General features: G+C 31.4%; 1 protein-coding gene across 1 annotated transcript; it reads left to right on the plus strand.

Annotated features, from left to right (window-relative positions):
* Positions 1-17832: 17832 nt before the first annotated feature.
* On the plus strand, positions 17833-22085 carry LOC132057138 (expansin-A9-like). The gene is made up of 3 exons (XM_059449598.1): positions 17833-18122; positions 18845-19163; positions 21342-22085. The coding sequence occupies exons 1-3, from the start codon at positions 17969-17971 to the stop codon at positions 21649-21651; spliced, it is 783 nt and encodes a 260-aa protein (XP_059305581.1). The 5' UTR covers positions 17833-17968; the 3' UTR covers positions 21652-22085.
* Positions 22086-25077: the final 2992 nt, after the last annotated feature.

Consider the following 25077-nt stretch of genomic DNA (forward strand, 5'->3'; position numbering starts at 1 on the left):
GCACTCATTAATGTTGACTTTAAGAGTTGATATCATGTTTTTGTCATCTGCCTAAGCTTGTGGTGGCAGACTTACATGGTATTTATGTTGGTGGAAGATAACAGGTATTACCGTAAAGAAATGAAACACACTTTGGCATTGGTAACATTCTTAGCTATCTCATGGTATCTTGAGTGCGTGCATTTTAATTTGATAGGTTATGACCTAGGGTGGTGCCTTCAGCGATGATTGTTACGTTTCATTTGTATCATTTTAGTTCTGGACCCCAACAATGAATATGAGTTCAACTATGAGAATCATCCTTGCTGAGATAGAAGCCTTTATAGGCGATTCACAGTTAAAACTATTTATGTCACCCTATCTAGAAAAGACAGTGTCTGCAAACTAAGAGGGGTATGTTTGGTAAATAAACAGAAAATAGTGCTAGTTTAGGTAAAACACTATATGGGTGGGATGAGGTGAGGGTGGGGTAGGAGTACAAAGGGTTGGGGTGGGGAGCGGTATGCGAGGGTGGAGTCGGGAGGAGACAATTAGGGTGGAAATCTGGCCATTTGTAAAACTTGTTTTCCCCACTTTTGTCCGGTAAGTTATTTTCTTAAATTGTAAGGATCTTGTGTTCTTAGAGGCTATTATCTTAATATATTTTAACCAATCAAAATATGAATAAATTGAACATATACAAATATTTTCCCGCTACAAAGGAAAACAACAACTTTTTCCATTTAATAACCGAACTTCTTGTTTCCACAGACCTCTTTAACATATCGTACATAGGTTTTTGGAGGAGTTCTCAAAGGGATTCATAATTCATTGCTTACATATTTAGAATTATTTCACATGTCATCATAGTCAAAATATTGGTCAGCTAGGTTTCAAATCGGTGAGTTTGTTCCATCAACGGTAAAGGCAGCCCTGTGCACAAAGCATTCTTCGTTAGCGAGTTCAGAAAAGGTCCACACTCCATGGCGAATGTAGACAAGCTACCTAATGCAAGACTAAAGGATATCTTTCCTATGGATCAAAACATTAGTGGTATTGGTAAATTTTGATTTTAGTTTAATCTTCAATTAACTAAAATGTATGCTTTTGGTCCTTTTATGTTAGAAATATATTATATTTGGACTATTTTATAACTATATTACCCTCAAATATGGAGTAACTATACAAGCTTACATAATATATTATTAAAAAAATAGTCAAAAACGTCCAGAAACTAACATAGGGCTCGGTAAAATCTTGGTCGGTTTCCTCCTGAGTTAATTGGAGGTAAATGTGCTTAGGCCTCATTTGTTGAAGTAATTAAATGATGGAACAAAATTTAATTCTGAAAATTTGTAAGATTCACAAATAATGGGGAATTAAAAAGGCAGATTTAAAATAATTGGAGGTGAACTGTGCTTAGACCTCATTTATTTGCACTAGACTTAATAAAGGTCTCAATCTTAAACATTCAAATATTAGTCATTAAGTGAGTTTAGGTTAGAATAAGAGGAACTGGCTTCACTCTTTGTTAGTAAAAGTTTTGGGTGCTCTGCTAGCTAAATGAAGTTGGAAACTTACACTTTTGGTTGGTCAAATATGCAAAAAATATACACTATTATGTATTAAAAATGTGTGTGTGCTATATACACACACACAAAAAAGTATACATTTAATGGTTATTATTTTGGTGGACGACTATTTATGTTAATTTCTCAAATAAAAGGAAGGCTCTGTGGGTGGGTGGGTGGAGCCCGGGAGGGGGGGGGGTCATGTTTTGCGAATTCTCTGTTTATTTTAGTTCTTGGGCCCAATAATTTCCATTAGAACATTGTAACATTGCCATTGTTAAACGGGCAATTCGCAGGATTGCCCTTCCTTTGGGGTGGTCGTTATTTGGTGCCCCTCAAATTGTTAGTCTTTAATTTTTGCCCTTCGCGTTGCAATTCTAAGCTTCGCATAGAAATCATGAGGTTCTGGATTTGAACCGCCGCTCAAGCATAAGATTAAAAAATATTTTCGCAATGCAAGGTTATGCCTATACCGGCATAACCTTGTTAAAAAATAACTAAAGTTATGCCGGTACCGACATAACTATAAGTTCCACCTTATAAGTCAAAGTTCCGCCTTAGGGGCATACTTTTAGTTATGCCTTAAACTAAAAGTCTGCCCCCATAAGGCATAACTAAAAGTATGCCCTACAAGGCGGAACTTTTCCTTAAGGCATAATTAAAAGTTTGCCTTATAAGGCAAAGACTATTTCTTAAGGAAATGTTATGCCTTATGGGGCATACTTTTAGTCATGTCTTAACTAAAAGTCTGCCCCATAAGACATAACTAAACTATGCCTTAAAGGAAAAATTATGCCTTATGGGGCAAGACTTTTTAGTTAAAGGCATAACTAAAAAATCTCGTCGATAAGGCATAGTTATCGGTACTAGCATAACTTTAGTTATTTTTTAACAAGGTTATGTCGACACAACCAGACACGTGTCCAAACCTTGCATTGCGAAAATATTTTTTAATTTTATGGTTGAGCGGAGGTTCGAATCCAAAACCTCAGTATTCGCCGACCTTTTCAAGCGACGGGTAAAACTTAATGACCACAAATATGAGGGGCAATATATAAAGACCACCCCAAAGGAAGGGCAATCCGCTCAATTTCTTGTTGTTAAACAATAGTGTGGAAATTCAAGACGTATAACTGCTTGCATTGCATGCCGACTTTTTTGGGGGCCTAATTTCTTGGGTCTCCCTTTAACTTGACACCTTTTATTGTGCGACACAAACCTCTAAAGGGCATCACGGTTAAAAGAGAGATATACATTTGGTTACCATAAGACTACCAAGACTTCTTTTTCACTTCGGGTTATGTTTGTAATACATAGGCACATTGTGTTTATCTTACACCCTTTTTCAATCTTCATAATTAATATAGTAATTAAAAATTAACCGATAAAGCATATGTCCATGGTATTACTAGCAATAGTACTAATCTTTTGATCTAAAAATTCAAAAGTTTATTCACCATTGAGAAGACTAATCCCAAAAAGAAGGATTTTGTGGTATTCTCGTAGCGACAAATCTAATAAGAACTTGACAAACTATGATTAATTCAAAAAAGGATATTGTGGTATTCTCGTAGATGACACATCAAATAAGAACTTGATGAGCAAAATAACCGGCCACAAGAAGACTTATTCAATTCCGTTCTTTGTACCTTGTGTAAAAATAGTAGCCAACTAAAATCGGTGTGGATATATATTTAGTTAGAAGTTTGCTTCATGTACCTTATAAATCATTTGCAAAATTTGATTGATATGATGGTGACCATTCAACCTAAATAATGTAGATGGAAACAAGATCTAATATAAATATTATTATTTATTTCTAGTCCCCACCTTCATGTTCTGTGTTGGTTATTTCACAGATTATGTGAGGACCCCTTCAAGGGAAAAAACATGTGGAGTAATTGTGTAAAGGCCATAAGTGATATAGTAATTGTCTGAAAATGAGAAGCTTTAGTACATGATACAGATCATTTAATTTTCATATCTCTGAAATTTGCTGTCTCCTTTTTGGAGGTATATACACATGCTTATAATTCAGATTTTTCTGTTATCACCATGCAACTTTGTTTCCTTCTTGAGTTGATATGCATTCGCGTGATCTAGTTTACTAAATATGACCAAATGTTCAGGTTTTGTATTTTTATACATATAATATATACACCTATACATATAATATACATGATCAGTGTATAATTTTTGTATATTTCGGCCATATTGATGAATAAGTTTGTCGAACAGTACATATTGATAAGTTTTCCTTGTAATTATATCCCCCAACCCCCCCGACAATCACCCCGACCTCAAATAAATAACCTTGTCTTATCCGTACTAAGTTGATTTAGGTGACAAAAAAATAAGAAACTGAATTATTGATGGGGGTATATCTGAATATAATAGATGGCATTTGGAACGAACAAAAGGTGAAAAAAAAATCTCACCAATTTTTTTTTTTTTTTTTTGGGTCAAGTTTTGGAATGGTGTTTGTTCAGTAAACTTTTTCACTCCAAACTTTGAGTTTTTTCTTCTTCAATTTTTTTTTTTTTTTGGGGGAAACTTGAATATCCACTTTTAAGAGTTTCCAAATTAAAATTTTGCTTTTTATACCTAATTTATTGAAACTGAAGTAGATCAAGAGAAGAGATGATCCCTCGCCGAATTGGCTCAAAATGAGATGAGTCAGGGATCCAGAGTTTTTAGTTCTAAGAAAGGTTTGACCCGTGGAGGAGGACATCTCCGTCTGTATATCTATTTGCAATAATTATTTTTAGGTGACTTGATACTGTAATTTTCTTATATTTAATTTTGACGTATAGGAGTTAAATTCTTTAATAAAACTAATTGATTACAAGGCAAAGATAGCCATTCTTAAAAGGAAAATTTACTTGTCATAGCTGCCCCTAAGACTTAATTATGAATAATAACTATCTTACTTAATATTTAATTTTCGTAGCTATATTATTCTAAAATTACATTTCATAGCTACCCAACTATATTTCAGTTACTGTATTTCCTCATCTCCTAAATATATGGTCCATTAGCTACTCTATCCCTAAATACACGGTCTTCACCTCCTCTTTATCTGCTCACCCCAGATCTGAGATCTCACCCCTCTCTTTCTCACCTACTCTATCATTCATTTATGTATAAACTACAAGAAAACAAATAGATTAAACCTGAGAAGAGAGGGAAAAATTAGAAATTGATGGGAAAGGGGCTTTGGTCATTGGTTAGGAACCGAAGGAAGAGAAGAAAAGATTGAATTTTTTTAGGAATAAATCCATGGAACAAGATAGTAAATCGTTACGGCGGGACTGGAGGAAATTTTGGAGAAGATGTCAGAGGAAGGCCAGGGACGGCGAATTTTCGGTGTTTTTTTTTTTTTTGGAGTGGATGGAGTAGAAACACCATTGATGGTATGGGGTTTTGGAGAACCCACCAAGTGTTTGATAAAATGTTTCGGTATATTTCGGTGTATTTACGTATTATTGCAAACAATATATTTAATTTTCAATATATTTCAGTGTATTTTTTTTTTTTGCCATTGACTGTGTATTTCAATATATTTCAGTGTATTTCTGTTTATATTTAATTTTTTTTTGCCATTAATTATGTGTATTTCACTGTGTTTTATCTAATTTCAGTATATTTCAGTGATGTTATGGAACCTCATACGCTTTGCATGATACATGGAAGCATTAATACTAATTACCATTTAATTTGAAAGAACATATTTATTTCCTTAAATACAGCCGTTTTTTACTTAGCAATGATTTTGTATTTCATTGTATTTCCTTAAATACAGCCGTTTTTTTACTCATCAACGATTTTTGTATTTCGTTGTATTTCACTGTATTTCATTATATTTCAAAAAGGCGAGATTCAACTGAAATACAGCCAAAAGCAGCTACGAATTGTAAATCTTCAACTTGTAGGTATGATTAGCTAGAAGTTATTAAAAGGTAGCTATTTGTGTAAGTTTCACTTCTTAAAGAGTCAACTCTAGCATAATGTATTATATTACCAGCCTCATTTATATTCTGAAAAAAAAGACAAAAGTAATTAGCAGCATTCTTTAACCTTGCAAAGTAAGTGTACGGAACAAGTGGAAGTGTACGGAACAAGTGGACTATCAGTCCTTTGCTTAGTGAACACATTAGTCTTAATTAATTGTTTATATACACTAAATTAATAAAACATGTTCTTTAAGGAATGTATATATGATTGATTTAGATTTTTCTCTCCATGATTTGCAAGAATTTAATTTAAATGGAATTGGTCAGGCGGGTGCATTCACTAAGATGTCTAGCACAAGATATCTAAATGTTGCCTTTTTTTTTCTTTTTTTTTCTTTGTACTTTTTTAAAAATAATTTTCGTGTAGTTGTTAATCGACATGCTGAATACTTTGCCCATGTTATAATCAGATTTCACTTAATTAGTTTTTTATTTATCTTTGCTGACATTTTCTTCTTTTTCTTTCAAATCAAGAGCCAAGTTGGATAAGATTCTTTATTATTATTATTTTATCACTTCGGATCTGTAAAGATTAATCTATGAACAAGATTAATAATTTTTATTCTGCATTTCATAATTGGACATTATTCTAATATGTGTATTTATATTTAAGCATTTCTAGTCATTCGAAATAGAATCAAGAACGAAGAAATTTAATTAAACATGAAGTGTATATACGTATATGTAAAAGGAAAAGGAAAAGTGGTGCAATTTTTGGTAAATATTTATCTTTTCCTTTTAATGAAAATAAACTTTATTCAAGTCATAAAAGATATCTTAATATTGGAGCACCAACTTGTGACAAGAAGACTTTAACTTGACTCTATTTTATGATTGAATGGCAATAAGCACCTTATTTAATTCTATGTAATGATTAATGAAGATTACGTACTTAATTGGGAGCATTGCTCTCAAAGTACGTAAATCCAAAAAGGTTACTCAATTAATTATGAATTTAATTCTCTAAAGCAATAAAATCATTCGTTTGCATGTGATTTTAGATCCCAAGAACTTCCATTATACAAAGTCAAAACCCTTTGAAGGTCAACTCAACCTTTTACTACAATATTTTGCAAAACACAAAGCACTCCGACAGTAATGGAAAGGATGGTTCAATTAAATCTCATTCGTCAAAAAATTATATCGTGCTTATATATATATATAGTGTGAAATGTTTGGTTATATATAAACTATTGAATCTACATAACATAAAAAAAATCTTATAAGCTATGATATTCTAGTATTTTTTGAAGCATCCCATATACATATCGTAATGCAAAGTTTGCTTAGCGCATGCATTAGTCGTTGAAAATCCAATCTAATCATGTTATATTCCCTATTTCAATTATAGCATGCAAGAGAATACTTTTCTATGAAGAAATTTGAGTATACGTGTCGTATAATTTGTCTGCATGCTTGAATCTCAATTTTCTTAGTATAGACATATACATTATAAACGAGGAAATGAGATCTCTTGCCCTCTTACAATTTAAATAGAAAAAATTGGACTTTTCAAATCTCTTATGTGTTTTTTTAGATCTCTATGTGTAGAAATGAAGATCTCTTGTAAAAAAGTCATAATTTTTTTTTATTTTTTTTTTAAAAGTTTGTATAGGACCAAAAAACCATTTCTCCTGATAAACTATCATCTAATGTAATACATCTCATAAAGTTTTTAAGTATAATTTTATTACCTTTTATGCTTTTCATTCGACTTTCATATTCCAGAAAATTTAAGATAGCTACAATTTCTTCTATCATCTAAAGCAATTTTTAAATCTCCTTTGTCACTATATATATTTTAACTCATGCATGCGTGGTTAAGATGATAGAAGAAATTGTTGCTATCTTAAATTTTCTTGAATATGAAATTTTCTAAGATAGCTCTCGATATTTTCGAGTTTTTCTTTTTTAATCCCTTCAAATAAATGAAAAGTTAAGCATAAATGTGAGGGAGCATAGCTTTTGTTGCAATGCGTGTAATGACCAACAATAATGTGGTTGGTTGAGCAGTAAATAATCTTAAAGTTTTTCGACGTTTGAATTTAAATATCTTTGTGATCTAAATTTTACTTTTCAATGTTCATAAAGGACATTAGTTTGATGCGATGAAGTGTTTCTTAAATAACAGGCTGTAGTATTAATTGCCAAACAATGCTAGCTGCCCGATGAAAATGTGCAAGCACCCTAGAGGTGTATTTAGTATGATAGAGGTACTTTTTTAATAATATATTTCTAATCAAATGATTTATTTATTAAGAATGTTTTATTGGAAAGTATTAACTGGTATTTGGCTGAAGAGTAGAAAATAAAACTTTTATGAAAGATTAATAATAATATTAGTATTAAACATATATATATATATATATACACTTTCGATCAGCTCATTAGTGATCGAGGGAAGTTATTTTCCTCTTTTAGTGAAAAATATTTTCTGATAATCATACTGACTTATTGTCTAAAAACTTTTTCCGAGAAATATTTCCTATTTATCATACCAAACACGCCCCTCTAGACTACTTGTTCAGTCTTTGGTCCAATTAATTCTATCTAACGGCTTGATAGAGACTTGGTTACCTTCATAATATACGTATCATATGGTTTTCGGAGTTGAATGTCATGTAAATTACTAATATCAGATCACTCTTAAAGGTTGCAGTCAAGTGGTATTTAGGGTAATTAAATATTTCTCCATCTTTAATTAGAAGTTTTGAGTTTGAGCTTTGGGATGAAATCATCTTTAGGAATACTTTACCCTAGAGTGAGACTTTACGGTGCGAATCCTGATTGTCGTCCTAAAACAGTACTGGACAAACTTTTTCGGAAACAAATAAAAAAGAAAAAAAAAAAACTAATTCCAGATTGCTTGTCAATATTTTTATTTCTTTGATTTTTTTTCATCATAGCTCTTTTATTATTGTATTTTCAAACCTATTCTGAAAAAGATTTTTCTTGAACCTAGGATCTGTTGAAAATAACCTCTCTATCCCATCAAAGATAAAAGTAAAGTTTGCTCACACACCATCCTCTCCATATTTAACTTATGAGGTTACCGTGAGTATGTTATTCTTGTCGTAGATTACTTGTCTAATTTGTAACACCTTAGAAAATGACGTCTGAAATGGTCAATAAAACTTAAAAGACTCAAGTTGACTAGTAATATTACAGGAGTTAGTATTTCTGTTCCTAAAAGTGTGTGTAGCATTCGTATTGTTATTTGTGGATAAGTCTACGGTAATTGACGAGGTTTTTACACTTTCTATTTTTAGTGTTCGATTTTCCCGGGGATCTTGATTTAGTAAAGTGAAGAAAATAAGAAGGTGGGTGTTCTCAGCTGGCCACCATAAATTCAGCTGACACTATACTACTGAAAGAGCACCGCGGCTAATAAATTTTGATCAGCTGAAAGGGTTGGTTTATAGTTCACATGTCTACACGTGTACATGCACCCTAGGATTTGCTGGTTTTGTGGGGGTGGGGTAGGATATGTAGATAGAATTCTAAATGTTGATACATCGACATTACTTTTTTTTTTCCTATCCGGCATCTACATTTGGGCCTGACATAATTTGAATTCCCGTCAGGAAGTCCCACTCCATACTTTGTTAGTGACACTACCATTATATCACTTATAAAGTAATTCTGCGCAACGGTAATTTTGAAATGTATTAGTTTCACCGAATAGTGTTGATAAGGTATCAAGAGGTAGTTTCATATATATTACTCAAAGGTCTCGATTCGAGAAATAAAAATAAGAGGCTCGAACCATTTCTTCTGACTCTAAGTAATGTCAATGATAGGTATTAAATTCTAAACTTATAATTTTAGAAAATATAACGGGTTCATAAGAAAATAATTCCAATTCTTGATTTACCACATGTTAGGCCTTCATATTATATTATTTACATTCCAGTTGGCAAGCTTGACGTGTGGCTATTTAGAGATATAGAAATCTCTTTATATGATCTTGGTCAATCCTCACATGATCATAAGCTAGTTTTTGGAATTGAATTAGGCTCAAGGTCTATTTTTTTATCACCTAAAAGTTGAATCCATTAATTTTAGATTATGAATCCGCCTCTAAAATAAGGTTGCTCATGAGCAATATATCATTTATGTTTTACAGTATGAATTCGACAAAATTCTATGGCTTTGGCCCCAAACTCTATCTTTGTCCTTAAAAGTTGATTTAATATGTATATATTATAAATTTAGAACCCAATAACTTCAAAAGACTATAATTCAAATCTCATAAATTTCAAATTCTAATTTCACCTGTGATTACGTATTATAACATAATTACAGTAAATCTCTAGTCTAAATGCTACATATTAATTTGTGACATGATAATTAATCTCTTATAATAGGTTAAACATGTATATATACGAAATGTGTAAAAGAATTTATTTATGCTGCAAACATCCATACTTAAAATGAGATAGTTGGATAGATCTAATTTTACAGTTGATAATCATAATGGTAGGTAGCTACTAAGGTGGGGTTAGCTTGGTGACAAATTCACATGCAATGCCATTCATGGGCTTCTTACTATAAGATTTTGGGGGTTGCTCCACAATATTTGGTATTAAACCATTTATGATGATTTGGCAGATTTACTAGATTTGGTTGGTCATGGGCGCTACTTGTCCTCTTTCTTTTCACTTCTTCAAACAATTACCTGTATGTGTCATAGTATACTTTTTATGTTTTATTTGCACGTAGAGATATATTATTGTCAGATAAGTAGGATACACCATACTTTTACACATAAAGAAGTTTTCACGGGGGCAAGTATTTTTGAGACAAGCACCATATTTTAAATTATTTATGAAAGTGAAACTTAAATATATGAGATTAATTTCTAAAACTTGCACTTGATAGACTCGTAATTAAGGAATTAGAAAATTGCTACTTAATTTATCCTGCACCACTAAGGTTCAAGATTTAAAAGGTTTTACCCTTTTTATCTTTTTTGTCCACTACTTACTATTAAGGGACTTAACCCAACAAAAAAAAATATATTAAAAAGACAGAATTCTGAAGGAAAAAAAAAAGACAGAAAAAGTTGTGTATGGTCGAATAATGGAAACCTAATAATTACACAGAAGGACATTGTGGCTTCTTTTTTAAGTAAATACAAGTATATAACGTTAGCACAAGAAAGACATTGTAGCTAGGGGGTTCATGGTCCGGTTTGATTCGGTTTTTGATTAAAATCAAATCAAAGCAATCAAGTTAGTTTTTTTTAATATTCAAACCAAAATCGATTATTTTTTTTAATATTCAAACCAAAATCGAACTTTTATAGTATAAATTCCATCGGTTTCGGCTTTGTCGGTTTTATCGGTTTGGTTCTGCTTTTGCGGGTTTTAAGGATGTATTTTTATAATGCAAAAACAATTGGTACAAATGAGGTACAAAAATTTCATATTATTCATAAATGGATAACGGAGTTTCAAAGAAATATTGACGTACGCTTGAGACAATATCCAGAACATCTTTCAACTGAGAGACAAAATCAGAGAGGAAATCATTGGCCTCTTGAATCTACCCGTGTATTTACTGAGTGGGAAGCTCTTGGTTAGAAGTATCAAATCAAGTCTTTTGACTGAAGTGAATAACGTATTATTCATAATTGAAGGTTGATATTAACAATTGGAAAACTAAGAAAAGTTTGAATTTGAGATGAAAAACTAAATCTGGGAAAATTACATTTTTACCTTCAGCACTTTATTATTTTACCTTAAACATAAATGGGCTAAGGGAACAAATGGGCTAGACTTTCTTCTCTAATTATTTGAGCTTGTATTGAACTTGGAATGCCCTAAATGAAGAAGATAGATAAAATTTAATTAATATATACAATATTTTATATATGTATATATTTATCAGTTTGATTCAGTTTTTCTTGTGTGTTACACCAAATCAAACCAAATGTTATTGATTTTTTAAATTAAAGTCAAATCAAATCAAACCGAGCCAGTTTTCGGTTTGATTCGGTTTACCGGTTCGAATCAATTTTTCGGTCTCATTTGAACATCCCTATTTGTAGCTTGCTTTTTTAGTATATAAATAGTTTAATTAGCACAACCATGAGGCCATGATTAGAGATGCTAATAGACGTGAAAATACCGCATTATATGTCCAGTTAATTAGTTAGTAACATTTCCCACTATTCTAAGTTGCACTAAACAAGTGACCCAAATTGAAGCCAACAAAAAGAAAAAATTACAAACCATATGCCCGGTGTCGGCTCAAACGTAAGGTAATAAATCCACTTTCCCTATTTTGGCTATTTGCTTTCCAACTAAGGTTTCCAAAATTAGATATTTCAATTTGACCTGTTTGATTGATCTATAAATTCTGAAATAAATCTTTTATCTCATATTTAATATAATACAGGAGTATAATTTTAGTAAAAAAAAAAATAAGTGTAAAATCTTTTATTTGAGGCCAAGGTCTATCGAAATAACTTCTCTACCCCATAAAAATTAGGGTAAGATCTCATAAATCCTACCCTCCTAAAACCTCACTCGTAAGATTATACTGGGTGTATGCTGTAGTTGTTCTCGTTGTTTAAGTGTAAGATCTTTTATTAAGCTTTGACTTTAGACTTCTTACTTCTATTGAGCCGCCGGTGCACACGCCGAAGAAATGAAAGATGGAAGAAATAATTAAATAATGAAACAAAAAACAAAAAGAGGAAAAGACGGGCAATAAGTGAAGGCACATGGGAGGTTGGATTTTGCAGATGTAGCAGCATAGTTTGAACTTTGAAGAAGTAGAAGCTTAACTAAAATGAATTATTATTCAATTCACATGTACTACCTTTGGCTTTTCTCCTAATTCTTCTATACTATCACGGTCTTTCTATACAATATCCACGCACACACACTCTGGTTCCTTCTTCAATGTGACAAATTATGAATATCATTATAGTAAATCCCCTTTCTAAAGTAAATTGAATTGTCAATGTTTTTCCATTAGACCCTAGTTTATTTAACAACGATGAAGCCTCATATTGTGGTGGCCTTTTTTTCAACACTTACGTGAGTAATTAATTTGTTTGTGGCAACCCAACTGTAGGGGTTACTGCTAGTAAGTTTCAGCGACAAGACTATTCTCATACTCTCAAGTATTACCATCAAAAGTTGTCACAAAAAGTCTCATTTCCTGTATTGAACATTCAAAGTTACACCTTACGATCAAGTCATTATATGAATTATTTGACGACATACCTAATATCTTTGAAATGTGAACCTAGATTCATTCTTAGTAAATAAGTTCGATGTAAAGAAACTGCATTAAAGGCTAAAAATCTATCTTAGATTAAATTGAGGTAATTAAGTTTTTTTCTTCAATTTCTAGTAGCACAACTGATACAAAATTTTGCCGTAGATAGCCCACTATGGGGTTTTTAGCGCTTCTTACCAAAGAGAACTCTATTTCAGAGATCGAAGCTTGCTAAGACCTCAGAATATTTGAGTAGATGAACATTTACCATTCCACTCCACTCAACACACAGGCCTTGTTGGTGTTGAGGTAAATGACTTGATGGACAATATATTTGTACTTCGAATTACCCGTTTAAAATCGTCAACAAGAAAATGTTTTAATTTCTTACTAAATGCAAGAATTTAATTTGAGTCGAATCTTAGAAGTTCCCTAATTTGTCATTTTCTACTCTTCCAATTTGGTTTTTGATATTTCAAAATTTTAAATAAGAAATGATCCCAGAATTTACGTGGATGATCTATTTCAAGTTCTCAACTCTCGTATCATAGTTCGAAAGGAAAACTTGTCTGTTCCTATCCATTTGTGGTGCTTTTATGATAGAAAACATCATAAGCATCAACAATGTCACATGGTTTCAGTTATATGCGTGTCTCAATATACATCCACGGTTACCTAAAATCTGTATTCCAATAATTGGATATAGTTTATAGTACATATTATCACTAGCTGCAGAAATGCTGCTTCTAAGGCAAAAGGTTTTTGCACGCAAAAGGCAGAAAAATTAATGCTATTTGGGTCTCAAGAGAAGAAGAAGATGATGAAAAGAAACTGGGTGGGGTCGGGTTAAATGGGTGGTTTTCTAAAAGAATCGGGTATTTACAATTGGGGATGAGTCATTTGATTCTGAGCTTGACACGTGTCTCTCCATTAAAATTAAGGGCAAATTTGCGCCAAAGTATAATAGAAAGGGTATATTTGGACCAAAAGTATAACGAGGATATATTTGACCCTTTACTAATAGTACAGAGGTATATTTGACCCTTTACATATATTTAGTTATGAATTTCTACGGCAACTTCAAATAAATACTATATTAATAGTTATGAATTGATAATTAATTTTATAATAGAATATTTATAGATACTTAATAGATTTCTTAATATAATATACATGATCTAGATATAAAAAAAAAAAAAAAAAAATTGGATTCATGTGAACCAATAATCTCGCCTCTAGCTTGTTAGGAGAGGGTAACACTTTGCGTCTCACAAAATTTTCCTCTAAATAAGACTCTCAGACCACTTGTGGTAAGAAAATCAGGACACACCTAATAGATCCATTCCTATTTGTAAGTTAAAATTGCATTTGGACATGAAAACAAAGTTCACTTTTAGTATGAAAACTCAAAATTAAAATTGAAAAACTTCTGAAATCTATTTTTCATATTTTAATAGTTATATTTTAAGCTTGAAGTTCAAATGATGAGCTTGTTTAATAAGCAAATATTTATTTAAAATAGTTTTAAATATTGGTGAGGAATATTACAAGAGTGAAATCCCCACTTGCATCCCAAACTGATAAACGTCTATCATACAGTGTCGAATCCCCGAATATATCAGACGTCAGACCTATAATATAGTGCAGAAAAATATTTCTCGGGGAAATCAAATCAAATAAGTATTTTTATCTATAAAAGTTACAAATTGAAATAAAAAGATATTTTAATTAATCATTACGCCAAAAATATTTGTTATACTGACACGTCTTATATCAATTATTTTAGGTTTATTTAATTTAAACATCAAATGTAAGTAAAAACAAATTCAGATTAATTTGTTGGAGTCGGCTTCTCTCCATTTTTTATTGTCTTCACTCTTCATTTTTCAAAGTTTTTATTTGGATGAATGACATGTAGTTCATTTAATATTAACAATTTAGATTAAATTAATTAAAAAAGAATATAATCATGAGTAGCATAATAGATATTTTCATAAATTTACTCCAAAAAATTTGCCAATTCACAATTATGACAGCTGATTTTTTATTTATTTATGGCAGCTGAATTACGATCTTATGTTAATAACAAAACAGCTAGTTAACTATTCCAATTTTAAAAAAAATTCAAATGATAGCTTGCTTCAGCAGCTAGCAGTAATTGAATGGAAAACACTCAAAGACATAGTAATATTTTGGGAACTATCACTACCATTCAAAATAACAGTATTATATTACCATAAAGACGAATAAAAAAAGTTTTGTAGATTGATTAGCATGAGTGATCGAGTTCAAGGGTACCAAGACGGTAAATGAAAGCAACTTCCAAATATAAAAGTTTTAAATTTGAAAGGGCTGAGTGCTGCATATTTTGTCACTAGGGGTGTTCAAATGAGACCGAAAAACCGATCTGAACTGATAAATCTAGTCAAATCGATTTAATAAACCGAAAACTGTCTTGGTTTGATTTGATTTGATTTTAAATTTTCAAAAACTGATAACATTTGGTTTGATTTGGTGTTAAAAAAAAAAAAAAAAAAAAAAAAAAAAAAATCGAGCCAAACTAAACCAAACCGATAAACATATATGTATTTAAAATATGTATATGTTTAGAAATCCAATACTAATTCAAATAGTCAGAAAGTAAAGTTTGGCCAATTTGTTTGAACTGCAAGATTTACTTTTGATTTTGAGATCCATTAGACCATTTGATTCCTAGTGGTGTTCTTGTATATCTAATGCGTTCCGGCTTCTTTTCTACTGATTTTGCATATCACTAAATAAGATGCAAATTTTGATTCACAAGAAGCAACAGTTCTCATGTTAAAGAACAAGTTATTAAATCTTGATCTTGTTATAAAATTTGTTCAGTTTCTAACTGAGCGCTCCAGGTAGTGAATGACTTTTTTTTTTTTGGTTGAATTAGCGTCACTTGCTTTGTCCTTGTGTACCTTACTTGTATCAATTTCATTGCATTATAAAATACGTCCTTAAAACCCACAAAAATCGCAAAAACCGAACCAAACCGAGGAAACCGAAACCGATAGAATTTATACTATAATGGTTTGGTTTGGTTTCAAATATTAAAAAAAAAAATCGACTTAATTGGCTTGGTTTGGTTTTGACCAAAAACCAGAACATGAACGCCCCTATTTGTCACTAATAAAATATTATTTAAAGCATTTGTCAGTATGGTGGATATATGCCAATCTTTTGGGAGAAATATATGAAAATATTCATCATCCCAATTAAGGTTCAGATCTTTATTTTAATTATTTAATTTATACCATTTATTTTAGAATGAAATATGTATCACTCATGCAAATAAAAAGTTGGGGAAATGAAAAGGAGCCAAAATCTTCACTTTCATATTCGTAGCCTCGTAGGCTGTTATGTTACCAAATTAGAAAGAAATTGGATAAATACTTATACATATCACGGTAAAATAAAATAAGAAGGTTAATAGGTAAAATTATTGTACTTTAGCAACTAATGCCGTTGAGTGGTCAAAAAGCTAAGGTGGAATTGTAAAGTTATTAGCTATCTCAAGTTGCTAGGTACTTTGGTTTAGTTGCCATAGCATCTAAATTATTATCATATGCAATATATCCTAAGCAACTTGTTCAAATTACATAGTCAAGCAACAAGAATTTAGTGAACCTTTTCATTTGTCATGTGCATTGATCCTCCACTTCAATAATATCTGTAGGATTCAAAATTCTCGAGTCAAATATTTGCAATTCTTTGATGTAAAATCGAACATCAAATCCTGTAAATATAATTTGCAACTACAAAAATTACACGAAAAATTATTCTATCACAATTTATTTGATTAAGAAAATATTATAAATACAACGCTTTAATTAAAGAAAACATATTTTGACATCATATATATTATCATTATCATACTAATTTAGAGGTGTTGAGTGAAGTTGTTCAACTCTTTAGTGCCGTGTCTCTGCTATCGTGATGCTTGGCTGAGCCTTCCGAAGTTAGATATATGAAGTTCACTAGCCACTTTTCGACTCTGTCTTTGAAATATAATCATTATCATGGAGTTTCAAATTTTGCAAGTGAAATTCTATGACAATATCTTGGAATTTCACCTGTGAAATTTAACAATCCACAACCATAATTATTTTTCAATTATAAGAGTTGAAAAGTAGCTATGTGTTAATTTTACCCAATACTTAAGGGCTTGTAGCGTTAACCACACAATCAAGAAGCTCAAGTTTCTTCAACATAATCTTCAAGTTTTGCCATGAATTTAAGCATAAATCATTAGAACTTCATTATTTCATTCCCATGTGCCAAGAGGCAAGAGCTAGGGAATCTTCATCACCACGTGCAACTCACATGTACACTTGTAGCATAACATTTTCTCCAATTCTTTTTCTCCATCAACACATAAAAATGGGTCCTTATCTTTGATAATAGGTTTAAAATAGTCCCTTAAGTATTACTTGAGCAGATTTGGTCCTTTAAGTTTGTCAAGACTGAGCATTTTTTGTCTTCATCAAATATTTAGCAAACTTTAATTGTTCAATCTATTCGGAACTGTGAAAAGAATTTATAACCAAAAACACCAGAAATTTTCTTTAAAATTTCAAAAACCGCAACATAAAAGTACACCCGACACAAAAAACAACAAAAATTGTTCCTCAAATAGTTACACTAAACTCTTGAAATACACCAAAATTAAAATAGACTATTAAACTTTTACTTCCGGATGTGAGTTTTCGTTTTCTATTTTTACAGTTTCGATTAAATTTAACAGTCAAAGTTCATTAAATATCAAAGGAGACCAAAAAGAGCTCACTTTTGACAAACTTAAAGGTCTAAAACTATTCAGATGATACTTAACGCATTATTTTGGACCTACTATAAAAAATAATGAGCCATTTTTATCATTTTCTCAACTAAATTACCACAAAGTCAAAAAAATATTAAAAAAAATAAAAATAGAAACAGAGCATTAATTACATGCCCTGCCCTTGTGACTTTCCCACTCAATAAGTACCCCTTCACCTTCCTCCCGCTTCTTCATTCAACCTCCCAAAACCCCCTTTCCCATTTCCCTCCTTTCTCTCTCTCTTTCTTTCCTTGTTCACACTAAATACACTTTTCTTCTAAGTGCAGTTTAGTGTGAAAAAAAAAAACAAAAAACAAAACAAAATGGCTGTAACAACTACTCTTCTCTTCATTACTATTACTCTTCTATGTTATGTCATTGCTGTCAATGCTAGAATCCCCGGTGTTTACACTGGCGGCCCATGGCAAAGCGCCCATGCCACTTTCTATGGTGGCTCTGACGCCTCCGGCACTATGGGTACGGTATCTCTCTCTATGGTGAATTATCCACACGTTTTTACTGCGCGTTTGGACATCAAAAATGTGAAATTTGAAAGAAAAAAAAAACAGTATTTGGAAAAGGGTTAAATAGCACTTTTTGTCTTTTAGTTATTAATAAATTTTAGCCTAAGTGTTTGTGATATCTGACTAAACACATTTAGAGTTTAATTATTTGAAATGTGCACTTTTAATTTCTTTGCTTGTGAATAATCACAAATTTTCTGAAGTACACTGTTTCACCATTTAATTAGTAGTGTGTTATGTTAATATTGTATTGTTGTATATATTTTTGAGGTTATATACTTCTAAAAAATGCCTAAATGTAATATTTACTAAATAAAGGGATCAAAAGCACACATTTTAATTAATTGAAGGTTAAATGTTGAGTCATATATTATAAGGACTAAAATAAGAATTTATCCATAATTAAGGGACCAAAAGTATTACTATTTTTTTTCTTGAAAAAAATTTGAAAAATTGAAATTGTGTTTGGACATAAATACAACTTGAAAAAATATTGAATTTGTGTGAGCTATTTGGAGTGAACATAAACTTGTTTTTAAAGTTTTTCGAATTCCAAATATTCTGGTTGAATTCCGGAAACTTATAACAATTCTGTATCCAAACATGAAGTGAAAATTATCCAGGTCCAAACAGACCCTAATTCGGGCAATCTTTTCCACTTTTTTTTTATTACAGGTGGAGCTTGTGGATATGGAAATCTATACAGTCAAGGCTATGGAGTGAACACTGCAGCATTAAGCACAGCATTATTCAACAATGGGCTAAGTTGTGGAGCATGTTTTGAGTTAAAATGTGTTGATGATGGGGACTGGTGTCTGCCTGGAAATCCTTCAATTTTTATTACTGCGACAAACTTTTGCCCCCCCAATTTTGCTTTGTCGAGCAACAATGGCGGGTGGTGTAACCCGCCACGTCCCCATTTCGATCTTGCTATGCCGATGTTCTTGAAAATTGGTCAGTATCGTGCTGGAATTGTCCCCGTTAGCTATCGCCGGTGAGTTTTCTGATGCACATTCTCGTTTCCTGCTTAATGCTGGTATAAATCTATGTGTAAAAAGTAGTGAAATTTTAGTATATATGAATCTATAACTTTAAAAATATAACGAGTCAACTTTAAAAATATAAATCTGAATCAAATGCCTCTTTATGTTATTGATCTTTTTGCTAGCCGTGTATATTGGGGGATTTTTGCCTAACTGATTTTTTGTGGTTTGCACCAATATGTTTTGTTTTTGTTCTTTTGCATATATGCTAAAAAACACTTTGCCTCTCTTTATGAGGGGTATTTTTGACATTTAAAAAAGGCGGGTATGGGAAAAGATTTGATTTCTGGAGAAAATCCGCCAATATTATGATTTTGTGGGCAGAAATTGAAACTGATTTCACAGTTTTTGACCATACTGTAAATTAATGCTAGCTGAGTATGTTGAACTATTAGAACTAACAATAATTTGTTCGGTTTCAAGTTAGAATTGGAATTTTAGATAAGCTTGTATTAGCTTATTAATTACGGTTACCCTCATTCAAATAATTATTGTTTTGGAAATAAATTCTTCCTGTTTGAGTATTGGGGAAGTTGAACCATCATCCTTATGTCTTTAACTCGACATGGACGGAAAGAAATTTGTTTTGGAACGTGTGTTAAATATGTTGTAACATTTGTATAATTATAAAGATTTGAAACTTTTAGGCTTAATCATGTTTTAACAGTCATGGGACTATTTGAAGATAATTGATTGGGTGCGAAGTTAAAGTCGGAAAAAGAAAATATTTAAAATTTGTGATCTTAAATACAGTATGTCATAATTATTTTTATATTAAGAGTAAAATAGTAAGAAATTTAAACTATGCTCTCTCCGTTTCAATTTATGTAAACTTATTTGAGTAAAGCGATATTTAAAAAAGAATGAAGACTTTTGAAACTTGTGGTTCAAAATAAATCTTGAATATTTGTGTGGCTGTAAATCATTTCATGAAGTGAATTTATTTTCAAATTAAGAAAGAGGTCATTTATTTTGACACGAATTAAAAAGAAAATAAATTCACATAAATTGAAATAGAGGGAGTATTATTTTTAAAAATAAAACGGTTCCATTTGGGACACCGACAAAAGGTGTAGGTTTGCATTAACTTGCCAACCATTTCTACAACATGCTGAGGGTAGTTTTATTATCACTGTATAATTACATTGAATTAGAGTTTGGTCCCCTACAAAGAGGTAAATAAAATGACGCGTTTTCGTACACCGCGTAAGAGGAATGTTAAAGTTGCAATATTGAGGTGATTTTGAGGGTAACAAGGTAAATGTATCATTTATAACTGTAGTCCTGGAAATTGGGATTTGTCCCTGCTTCGAATTCAGTGACTCGAAAACATGGCTCACATTTTCCCACGCACTTTTGGCCCCACCATCAATGCACGTGGACCCCCCGTACCCGAAATACCGGTCAGCCTAGTGTTGTTATTGCCAACATTTTTTTATTTTCTTTTAGAAAAAGTCATTTTTTATTCGCGATTATTTAATTTTGTAGCAATTAGATTAGAAAAACTTTATCACGTGTAAAACGTTATTAATGCAACTACTTTAATTGTATGCAGACATCTTTTGTTTAATAAACAAGTGAACCCTAATTTCGCATATTGGAGTTTAGATTTTTGTGAGATAAAAAAATGTCTTGCACAATTAGTGTTAGTTGCGTAAATAGTAAAAAAAAATTCATTAGATTATATTACTCACACAAATTTCTTCATTTTCAAACTTTGCATTTGGGATTAGAGCCAAAATGTGAGTTTTGAATTTTATAAAAGACAGTTTACTAGATAAAATTATTTTTACATATAAGGTGCTATTTTTTAATGAAATTACATAATTTGAGTCAAAAATATTAAATTTACATATGAGTATCATTATTTGTTCAAAACTTTTGGCACAATCCCATATAATGGTGTAGATTGGATTACTCCTTAATGGAAAGGTGTTCATTTTAATATTTATATATGGTGACAATTGCTCAGTTTATTTGATTGAATTGATAGATTTTTTTTATTTTTTTTTGGGCATGTTAAAAAGATTGTAACGTCTCCATACTTAGAAACTACAATTTTTAAGTGAATTCTTTGTTTGACAAATTATTTAACTATTTTATTAATTTTTAAATTTTTTTTATTACAGGGTACCATGCATTAAAAAAGGAGGTATCCGATTCACAATAAACGGTTTCCGTTACTTCAACTTGTTGTTAGTAACAAACGTTGCTGGTGCAGGGGACATACAGAAAGTCCTCATTAAAGGAACAAATACACAGTGGATAGCAATGAGTCGTAACTGGGGGCAAAATTGGCAAACTAATTCTCCTCTTGTGGGTCAGGCTCTTTCCATTAGGGTTAAAGCTAGTGATCATCGTAGTGTCACTACTATCAACGTGGCACCATCTAATTGGCAGTTTGGACAAACCTTTGAGGGCAAAAATTTCCGGGTTTAGATCCAAAATACATTCACTACACTGACCCGACCCGAAAACAGAATTGCTTACAACTTACAAAAAAAAAAAAAAAGGATTTTTCCTAGACTTAAGTGTTTTCTCCTTTTTAATGGGAAAGTATTGAAGTCCTAGGGAAATTTAGTATCTTTTTTTCACTTTTATTAGTATCAACTTTATGAGGAATTGGTTTTTTTCTTTTTACTTTAGTGTCTGTTACTTTTTTTTTTTCTTTTCACTTTTTGTTATGGAGTGGTGTGAAAAAGTAATGGAGGCTGAAGTGGCTGCAAAAGCAAAACCAAAAAAGATTAGGGTAAAAGCATGTAGCCCGCAGCTCTATATTTGCGTGTTATAGTAGTTAGTGGTGTGTAACGGACATCATGTATTTCCTATGAATGAATACCAAGATATAATATATAGTTTCGGTTTTATATAAATTTTGGTCTTGCTTTGTTCTACTTCATTTTTTCATTGGGATTGCTTATAAAAAAACTGAAATAGAATGTTTATTATAAGTGGATTCAGAATTTGCACACTAAAAAGGTTCAACTGTTCAAGTTGGGAAATCTTTACATAATTTGTTTGATTTATTGAGTTTGACATATATTGTCTGTACTTATTTAGTAAAGTGATAAGAAATTGACTTTAAGCCTAAGTCTTAACTCAATCAAAAAGCTAACACAAGATGAGGTGAGGATTGCCTAAAAATATATCAAATAACAATTACCTACCGATGTGAGAACTCAATACCCTGACACGCCATTGGACGTCTGATGGGTGATTAACATTGGGTAGATTATGAAATGGGATGAGTTTGACCATGATTCATGATAGAAAATAGATCTTAGATTTAACTACCCTAAGAACTTGTTCATAACGCCTAGATCATGAAAGGAGACTCATCCATCTATATGAAAACTCAATAGTTATTAACATATAACAGTGTTTGGACCAAAGATATGAACCCCAATAATTTATGTGCTACATCTGCCTATCTTAATATAGTGCAATTTACTCAACTAAGAGATGATGTCTCTATCTCCAATACTAAATATTTATCCCCAAACACACGGGAAAATATATGACCTCCTCGGTAAAAGCGTAACCGAAGAGGTAAATTGATGGCAGTAAAGCGTAACCAAAGAGGTAAATTGATGACAGTAGCGAAAAACGTTTAAATAAATGAAGAGCATTATTGACCGACTACAAGAAGAAAAGCAAACTAACTTGGGTAAGTTCAATATTTGGTCAAAGACTTAAAAGTGATACAATGAATAAAGATATGGGAAAAGCTGCAAATATATCCCTTAATTTTGCGATTTAGAGCAGAAATTCTCTTATTGAAAAAGGTTACATATATACACTTGTCGTTACACAAATGATGCAAATATACCCGTTATGCTGATAGAATCTTTTAAAAATCATTGAACTTGTATTTTAATTCTTTTTTAAAATGTCATGTGACTTTAAAAAAAAAAAAAAAAAAAAAAAAAAAAAAGTCTACCATTCAATTTTTAGGAGAATTATTGTTTAAAGCCACGTGGTAATTTTTTGCTACTGGGTCAAGTCTGGTTTTTTTAAAAGATGGGTAAACTTACTTTTTTTTAAACCATGGAGGTATGTTTTTAAACGAACTAGATACCCGATCCACCAGAAAAAAATGGCCACGTGGCTTTTTTTTTTAAAAAATTGTCAACGAAAAGAGTATATTTGCACCATTTGTATAACATCAGGGGTATATTAATATGCACTGTTTTTTAACGAGAGGTATGTTTGCTCTAAATCGCAAAGTTAAGGGGTATATTTGCACCTTTTCCCTTGAATAAATAACCTTCTTTTACCAAAACTGAATAATTAATGAAAAACTTCAAACCAATAATAATTGAACCATGAATTTTAATTACTAGTTTACTACAGATTAATGAGAGTTGGGGAGATGTACTGAATTATGTAGGATTTTTGTTCAACAGTTCAGCTCTGTCGCTTACTGTGCTTAACTAAATTTGATTATGACTTCCTCTGTTTCACGCAGCCATTTTAAGCTTGACTTAAATACTGATATTAATGTTTTTATCACCATTTTTGGTATTTATTGACTGATATGGCTCTGTTGCAAGTCTTGTTTTGCTGAATTCAGCATTTTCTTTTTATTTCTCATCAAATCTCAATTAAACAACTCTATGATGCGGGATCAGAATTTTAAAATTATTGAGTTCGTAATTAAATATTTATATATAGTTAGTTTCTAATAGAAATATAGAATTTTAGCAAAAGCTATTGTGCTAGTATAAATCGTACCTAATACTGTATTTCCTATCTGTCACCTTTAATTAGGGGTGGAGCCACCTGCTTCGTAGCAAAATTATATTGTACAAATAAGTAATAAATCTTGTTTGTGTATTTATTAACTGTTGAATTCATTTGAGATAAGAGAAACTTCTAGTGTTGTGGTAAATGAAATTCAAAAATTACTTTAGGTTGTAAGTTTAAATTAATTTCAAGTGTGATTTTTCTATATTTTTTATCTCCTTACTAGAATTCTTGAATCAGTCATTGCCTCTAACCACCATGTCAGCTTCCTCCACACAATTATGATTGTCCGCTATTGCCAACCATCGACTTACAACTATCATTACCAACCACCATCGTCATTAGCTTTTAAAATGTGGTTCATCAAAAAAGACTATTCATAGCGCACTATGTAAATTAGTATTTTCTCTAATACAATGTGAATATAATATTAATGAAATAATAATTTATTTGAATTTTATGTTTATTAATTTTAAAGAGACACGTTATTGAAATTCATATGCAGAAAAAGCAAACAGTCTTAGACCCACAATGTCTTCTCAGACACAAAGCAAAAGACCCTAACATGTAGTTACTTTAGTCCAAGTCATCTAATTGATCATTCATCCAATAAAAGCCAAGATGAATCAATTGCATCGAGTCTTTAGACCCATTGTAGGCCTAAGAGTACTTGTGATTTCATTGAACTTGCAATACTGCATTCAGTGAACATAATTTTAGAGCCCATGTTCAAAGTTTTTCCAACATGTAGTAATACTATTTAGTTTGTAACTAATCACGTACTATAGGTGACCACATTCATTTCATAGCTCAATTATATATATGTGGAGAGGATACTCGTAGGACCACTTAACAATCAGTACATACATCCAGCTTACCATTTGTGTTTTCTGTCACGCCTGATGAATTTTTATTCTATTTAGTCTGTCTCAAAGAGATTGATACATTTTTATTTAATTTTTTAAATATTTTAAACATCTCTATTTTACTCCCAATTACATAGTCAACTTGTGTAAAATATTTATCCTGACTACTAATTGGGAACATAGTAAGTAAAAAATCGAATACTCCAAATGAACAAATACGAATTAAACTTGGAAAAGAATATTCCTTATCCGT

Source organism: Lycium ferocissimum, chromosome 5, assembly GCF_029784015.1.
Source record: "Lycium ferocissimum isolate CSIRO_LF1 chromosome 5, AGI_CSIRO_Lferr_CH_V1, whole genome shotgun sequence".
In the NCBI taxonomy this organism is placed as follows: Eukaryota; Viridiplantae; Streptophyta; class Magnoliopsida; order Solanales; family Solanaceae; genus Lycium; species Lycium ferocissimum.